Source organism: Camelina sativa, chromosome 17 (genome assembly GCF_000633955.1).
Source record: "Camelina sativa cultivar DH55 chromosome 17, Cs, whole genome shotgun sequence".
Lineage (NCBI taxonomy): Eukaryota > Viridiplantae > Streptophyta > Magnoliopsida > Brassicales > Brassicaceae > Camelina > Camelina sativa.
In genome coordinates, this window is record NC_025701.1 from 34,524,965 (window position 1) to 34,532,409 (window position 7,445).

Consider the following 7,445-nt stretch of genomic DNA (forward strand, 5'->3'; position numbering starts at 1 on the left):
TGCAAACACCACTTGCTACGTAGAGGTAGACAAACATGCCAAACGCGAAGTAGCTGTGCTTTACCTCGAAGGTGCACCAAAGAGAGAACAAGATGTATCTGGTATGAATCAGCTGTCCAACTTATCAGATGATGGAAAGCGAAGGCTGATTGAATCTCTAAGGAGAAGCATGCAAGTCGACGATGGAACTGCTCTTTATTACTTGGCTATCGCTGAAGGAGATCCCAGAGCGGCATTGTCCGAGTTCTCGGCTGATCTCAGGTGGGAGAGGCAAGCTGGTCTCAACTAAGCTTTGGTAATGTAAGCTCCTGGATTTGTCTGATCCAAAAGGTAAATGAGTGTTTAATGTTTCCAAGTATATACTTAGTTACTTGCAATAGATTATTAGTATGGGATTTATTCTCTTGCAGGGTGAGAAAGTATCTTATCAAGAGTATGATTCATGAATTAGAATGTAATTAGCTCCAGTATATAAGAGTTATGTGGTGTGGCTACCCTGGCAAAGTCTTATCTTCCTTGCTTGTTGTTGTTCATTTGGTGGTTAAGTGACCGAGATCAATTTCAAATCTCTCAAACCCTGTTGTCTTCCCGATAAGAAATATACATCAAACCCTGTTGTTTTAGTATAAGTATACTTAATAAATCTACAAAGTTCTTCTTCCATGGTCATGGTGTGATTAATGTTATGTGTTATTATTGATTCAGTCTTGAGTTATGAATGTTATCCATAGTTTAGGTTTACTAATTATTGAAGTATAGATAATTTCACAATTTTTAATTATCATCACATTAGTTTCAAACTAGAAGCACTATGTTGTGGCATGGACGGATGGACCACTATCTTCCAAATTGTAAGAGAGACATATGATGCTATTATGGACCAAATTAGCATGTGTTTCCAGTCGTTAAAATGTAAGAGCAGTAGAATTTGAAAGAAATACGATTTATCAAAAATTAAAAGCAGTAACATGATAATGAACATTGTAGTACACTAGCTCGAGCCAAACCAGTCTCCCTAGTGAATATTGTAGTACTAGCTCAAGCCAAACCAGTCGCTTAGGTTTGATTAGGCAACATCAAGAGGTATGCAGATAGGTATCAACTATTATTAACTACTTGCCTAATTGACACCTCACCATCATTTTATTATAAATAGAGGTCGGTATTATGCGAATTACATCTAAGTATAGTCTTAGAGGGGGTATTAAACTTGATATTCTTAGGATTTGGTAGGATTTTAAAATTTTAGAATTCTGAACGATTTTAGGAGATTTGATTGTGTTTTAAAGTTATTCTATTAAAAAAAAAGGAAAAGGAAATGTGATTCTGTGAGATTCTATGAGATTTTATAGTAAAATTTGAATGATTTTAAAATATTCTATAACACCAAAAAAAGAAAACTCTATACCATAATATAACTCTATACCATAATATAACCATTGAGCTTTTAGTGATCCAACGACAAGAAAGGATTGTAGAGAGGATCGGGAAAACGTATTGGCCATTGGATTCGATCAATTGCAGGAGTAGAAGTTACGGTTTTGAAAGAGAGAACACGATGATTAGGTACGCCAGAGACTAGAGTTATCGGTTGGGTTGTGTTGACTGCTTTTTTTTTTTTTTTAAGAAATCCTCTGAAATTCCACCTCATAACATATGATTTTGGTACTCATATTTTTCAACTAAAAAACAAACAAAAGTCTTGTAGAATCATTCAAAGTAGCATTTTTAAAAAAAAGTTGTGATATTTTGAATAACAGTAGATTTTAAATAAGTTTTGTAAATCATTGATTGAATAACAATAGATTGTAAATTGTTTTAAATGATTTTACATAGATTCCAAATTGAATAACATAGAATTTTAGAAGATTATTAGAAATCATTAATTGAATAACAAGTGATTTTAAGAATACTTTAAAATCTTCTAAAATACAAGTTTAATACCCCCTCTAAGTCATGACTATGTTTTTTACCACCATTATCCTTATCTTTGTTGCTCTTGTTCTCTTTGCTGATTTTGGTGAGTGCCTTATCATATGCCTTCAAAATGTGTTCAAGATTTGTTCCTTTCATTTATATAATTAACCTTTCACACATTTATACGCAGAAGCACCGACAATTGTGAAGGCGGCCTTTGCAATAGGGAAAGTGAGACATGGTCAAGACGTTGTGTAAACGATGGTCAGTGCAGGGATCATTGCATTAACAATGATAGAGGAGTAGATGGAAACTGCGGTGGTGGCTACCCGTGGTACAGAGGATGCTTCTGCTTCTTCGCTTGCTAATATATACCAAAAGCTATTCGTTGCTTGTGTGTTTATTTTACATAAAATAATTCTGCGACATTCCATTGAATAATATATCTACGTATACATTTAACATATAACATGGATCTCCAGCATGTGGATCTCTATATCATAACCAGTGGCTTTGACCCAGAAAAATATACAAAAAATATTTAGTTTTAATTAATATTAAAAACAAAATTAGTAAGTTATATATGTGCATTATAACTTGAAGATGTTCTGAGGCCATAAAGCATGATAAATTAGTTTTCTCATTAATGTGCCTTTATTTTTTTTTCTTTTTTTCAAACACTTGATTTCATTACCACACACTGAAGTACAAAGAGGAGGAGATGAAGCAAATAAAGTCATTCCCCACTACCATACAAAGATCGATAATTAATCCAAGAGAGTTTTGAGTCACAAGCAGAGAAGCCAATAGCACATGAGAAATCAATGTGTGTTGATAAATCATCTACGAGAAACTCAATTGAAGACGAGATGGTCCCTGCCCAGCACAGACTAGGTGATATTGATAATGCAAGCATGGCTAAGCGTCTCACCGGTGCGAGCAAAGCTACTTGAGATAGTGCAAGTACCATAGCCTGAAACTTCATGTGGTTGGGAGCAAATAAACTCACCAAAGAAGCTAGTGGGAGGATGCGCCAACTATAGATGTCAAACTGTAACATAACAAGTGAGCCTCTCTAGCATAAGAGCTATGGCTATGGAGATTAAGGCTTCCACACAAAGTTTGTAGACGGCGGAACACAGACAAATTGTAGTTCAGTCTAACCGGCGGTTGATTGGTAATGGTTTCTAGCAAGGGTGGATGTAATAAGGTAGTATGAGGGTTAACTGATCCCACTAATTTTTTTCGTGTATTTTTAGTTATAATTATAATATGATCCCTCTAAATTTTGTAATTTGACCCCTACAAATTATGCAATTTGATTTTGACCCTTACAAATTTTGCATTTTTACCATATTTTAGACTAAATTTCTAATTTGACCTTCCAAAATTGTATTTGTACCGTCATTTAAATAAAAAATTTTATTTAAATCTTCTAAATTTTACATTTTTATCCTTTTAAGAAAAAAAAATTATTTAGATCCCTTTAAATTTTTTTTCTGGCTCCGCCGATGGGTTCTAGTGATGTCGGAAAAACAATGCAGATATGATTGATGGTCCTTGGATGGTGGCTGAAGTTGCAACCTAGTATTGACAAAGGGTGACTATTGGCTAAGGGTCTACCATAATCGTAGTCAAGCTGATGGCAATAGAAGTTCAGAACTGACATGCCAATGCACTTCGGAACCATGGAAGCAGAGGTGATTATTACACAAAGAGTAGATACCAATGGTCTAATTATCTGGTTGAGCAAACCTAGCAGTTGAAAGGGTTTATTTCTCGAAAGGAGTCTTCGGCCTAAGAGAACATAATCACGATCTTGACCTAGATACAAGCTAGAGTTTGGCAGAGAAGCAAAGTAAGCGAACCTGGTTTTTGCAAAATGGGCTGAGAGTGAAAAACTTTTATTGGGCCGACTTCATAACTTAGGTCCACCAAGGAAATTTTTTGGTTTCCTCTTAGTAGCCACAGGAATCTCATTGTGCGGCGGCTGGTTGGATGACTTAAGGAAAATCGGTATTTTCATACCCCAGCTAAGGGGGTATGTTGAATTCATACACCAGCTATAACATTGAGTAAATCCATACACAAAGTTTAGTAAAATTCAAATTGGCTGCACCAACTCGACAAACGGTGTAAGAACATGCACAAGCCGTGACGGTGTTAACTTCTTGTTAACAGCTGCTTACGTGGATGCCACGTAATAAACGACGTCGTATTGAGATACGAAAGAAAGAGCTTCTTTTGTCCAAAACAACGTCGTTTCCATTGTCTTCTTCCTTTTTACTTCTTTCACGAGTCGAGAGAAAGTTGGTTCAATTGATTTGGGGATTTTTAGAACATTTAGGGTTTTTGGGCGAAATCGATTAAGATGTCTTCATCATCAGCTTCTTCAAGTGAGTAATTGAGAACATAATGTGTTTAGTTTCCGAGTCTTTGTGTATTTTGATAGAAATATTATTTGATTGTGAATTGGTGAAGGAGTGAGCAGCAACAGAGTCAATGTCATTGGAAGAGGAATCCCACGAAAATGTAGATGTGGTCGATTCTCTGTAATGAGAACTTCAAACACAATGAAAAATCCTGGAAGACTCTTTCATTGTTGTCCTAATGGATCCGATGAGGTAATCAATATAGTTGGTCATATGAAAATTGTTCTCATAACCTTCTCATAATGTGTATTTTTGTATTAGAATCCGAATCATTTGTTTAAGTGGACCGACATAAGCATGGTTGAGGAGATGGAAGAGGTTGAAAGTGTAGTTGACAAAATAGAAAGAGAAGTGGGAAGCTTAGCAAAGGGATTAGATGAGGTAGAAGCTATCAAAGAAATCGCAGAAAGATGTGAAAAAGATATTGTAGAGCTCAAAGGTGTGGTGAGTTCTTGTGAGAAAGAGATTCAAGAGCTAAGAAGCTTCAAGAACATGATTGTTTGTGGTGGTTTAGTTGTGGCTTTTGTCTACTATGTAATATTTGTGTAATGTGTTGTTAAGTGTTTTTGTTGTGATTAAGCATGTAATCATGGAGTTGTTAAGTGTTTTTGTTGTTAACTATGTTAAGATTAACATAAAACTTCAATAAGTTTTGATTAGATGAAAAATAGAAGCCATGTTTTGAGTACAACAAAAACTTTAAATTCACCGAACTACAACCATAAACTACCATGAGATTACCACAAAAACTTTCAATCTCATCGGACAAAAACAAAAAACTAACTTCCTTCTATTCAGTTCATTCATTCCATTCCATGGCTTGGTCCTTAGGTTGGTGCTTGACTAAGTCCTTGGCTTGGTCCTTGGCTTGGTCCTTGGCTTGGTTCTTGGCTTTGTCCTTGGCTTGGTTCTTCACAAGTTTTCTTCTTCTTCCACCTTCTACCAACAACTCCCAGAGCCGATCCTCCAACATAAGTAATTTTTTTCCCATCAACAACTCCAAACTCTCCACCATTGTGGCATTGGAATATGACATCCTCATCGGAGCTGAAAAAAAAAACTTAAAAGAATTAGAGGGTTATTCATTTCGTTTACACATATTATCGAACACTTGGTGTTCATGATATTTTTGTAAGAGCTAAACTAGTTCCAAACTTAAGAACACACATCAATCTCATCTAAACTACACAATTACACGCAAAATCCATCGGGTTTTCTAAATAAACACTCCTAAGTATCTCAATTAAGAAAATCCCTAAATTATAAAAACCCTAAAAATTGAATTAAAATTACCTCATTTTCCGATGACAATACGGTTAACAACACTTTATACACTCTCCACGGTCGACAATCGTTGCTAATTGAATCAATTGACCAATTGATTTTGATTTATTGGTGAAAAGAAGAGAAGAAACATGAGTCGGGATTGAGAAACATAACTCGAGTCGGGAAAGAAGAAGTAGATGGCTTAGGAAGAAGACAATGGAAACGACGTCGTTTTGGACAAAAGAAACTCTTTCTTTCGTATCTCAATACGACGTCGTTTATTACGTGGCATCCACGTAAGCAGCTGTTAATGGTCAGATAACACCGTCACGGCTTGTGCATGTTCTTACACCGTTTGTCGAGTTGGTGCAGCCAATTTGAATTTTACTAAACTTTGTGTATGGATTTACTCAATGTTATAGCTGGTGTCTGAATTCAACATACCCCCTTAGCTGGGGTATGAAAATACCGATTTTCCGATGACTTAACAAGATTTATGATGTAACATACATCTTCGAAAGAAACAAACTCAACCATGCCAAGCTCTGACGATGGAGTGAGGCTAAAGCGAAGGTCCAAATAAATAAGAAAACCGTGGCCCTGAAAAATTTCTCACTGTGCCCCGTCAACTTCTTCCCCCGATGAAGCGCAGATCATGGTACAAGCAGAAGCTCTCCCGCCATCAACGATGCCAAGATGAAGTTTTCAGGTGAACATGAAATTTTGAACCGTGATTTGAGTAGAATAGTACACTTCAAGATCCGCGGCTTGTACATAAATATGACGAAGAGGTTCGTCGGAAGCCTGCTCCACTCGTGGATAGAGGATTGCCCAGATTTAGAATTGATATATTATGTTGAGAAATATTACAAGAGCTTAGAATAATAGGGAAAAAGGTTTTAAAAAAGCAACTAAAAAGAGATGACATGCAGCAGAGAGGAGCAACATGAGAATCTCCCAACGTCGGCGAGCCGAGGCTTCACTGATGCTGAAGATTTGAACAGGTAGGGTTGTCTCGATGTTTGTGCCTGGGAGAGTAAAGGGGAAAATAAATAATTTGTGTCCTTAATTTTGTTATGAAAAAAAACTTAATCCGGAAATTTTTGTTTTTTGTTATGTGGTTCCTCAGGTGGACGCTTTTTTTTCTTTGAGAAATAGAAAATAAAACAATCAGATGGAAGAAATGTAATGGTTTGCATTTAGTATTACATGTATGGTTAGTGATGCTGATTGTTTGGTAGGATATGTAACTCTATATTCACCTATACGTATAATCAAATCTTATAATTTTAGAGAAACTTTGTTTAAAGTTTGTGAATTTCTCTCTTGGATATAACAATGATACTAACACAAATCACTAACCTACATATTTTGTATCTTAAATTTTGATGTTAAATTTTGATGTTACTAGATTTTGACCTACGGTACATCCGTGGACAAGTTATTTGTAACTAATTTTAAAAAATTTTAAGTTATATTTGTTTGTTTATTTTGTTTACTTTGTTCAGTATTTAAAATTGTATAATTGTATTTTGATTGTTAATTTTATGATTTAGCCCATAAAAATTATCTTTTTACCTAAAATTAATTTAATCAACTTAAACAGAAATATCTATTACACTAATATTACTATTGTTAACAAAATAATGATTTTTTATACATGTGTAGAGTCGAATTAATGATATTATTATATATATTGATGTCGACCCAAACTCGTCCTGCAATATAATGCCTCATAATATTTTAACTCGCGCTACACCACAAAAAAACTTTTTCTATAAATATAAATATAATATTAATTTTTATTATTTATTATATAATATTATAAAT

General features: G+C 34.9%; 2 protein-coding genes across 4 annotated transcripts; both read left to right on the plus strand.

Annotated features, from left to right (window-relative positions):
- LOC109129844 (defensin-like protein 18) lies at nucleotides 241-2,413 on the plus strand. Of its 3 annotated transcripts, none has more exons than XM_019238774.1 (3): nucleotides 241-330; nucleotides 1,452-1,566; nucleotides 2,108-2,413. In XM_019238774.1, exons 2-3 carry the CDS (start codon nucleotides 1,559-1,561, stop codon nucleotides 2,283-2,285), a joined length of 186 nt encoding a protein of 61 aa, XP_019094319.1. In that variant the 5' UTR covers nucleotides 241-330; nucleotides 1,452-1,558; the 3' UTR covers nucleotides 2,286-2,413. The 3 variants fall into 3 exon arrangements, with proteins under 3 accessions (XP_019094319.1, XP_019094320.1, XP_019094321.1); XM_019238775.1 differs by having other exon boundaries at nucleotides 2,111-2,413; XM_019238776.1 differs by lacking the exons at nucleotides 241-330; nucleotides 1,452-1,566 and adding an exon at nucleotides 1,887-2,020 and having other exon boundaries at nucleotides 2,128-2,413.
- On the plus strand, nucleotides 4,289-4,898 carry LOC104760072 (uncharacterized protein At4g04775-like). Its single transcript, XM_010482922.1, has 3 exons — nucleotides 4,289-4,313; nucleotides 4,399-4,541; nucleotides 4,611-4,898. The coding sequence occupies exons 1-3, from the start codon at nucleotides 4,289-4,291 to the stop codon at nucleotides 4,896-4,898; spliced, it is 456 nt and encodes a 151-aa protein (XP_010481224.1).

Bases quoted from the DNA above. Each gene is read 5' to 3' on its own strand.
- LOC109129844 (XM_019238776.1), top strand. From the start codon at position 1,957: ATGACTATGTTTTTTACCACCATTATCCTTATCTTTGTTGCTCTTGTT. The intron at 2,021-2,127 runs GTGAGTGCCTTA...ACAATTGTGAAG, and splicing joins TGTTCTCTTTGCTGATTTTG to GCGGCCTTTGCAATAGGGAA.
- LOC104760072 (XM_010482922.1), top strand. From the start codon at position 4,289: ATGTCTTCATCATCAGCTTCTTCAA. The intron at 4,314-4,398 runs GTGAGTAATTGA...GAATTGGTGAAG, and splicing joins TTCATCATCAGCTTCTTCAA to GAGTGAGCAGCAACAGAGTC. The intron at 4,542-4,610 runs GTAATCAATATA...TTTTTGTATTAG, and splicing joins GTCCTAATGGATCCGATGAG to AATCCGAATCATTTGTTTAA.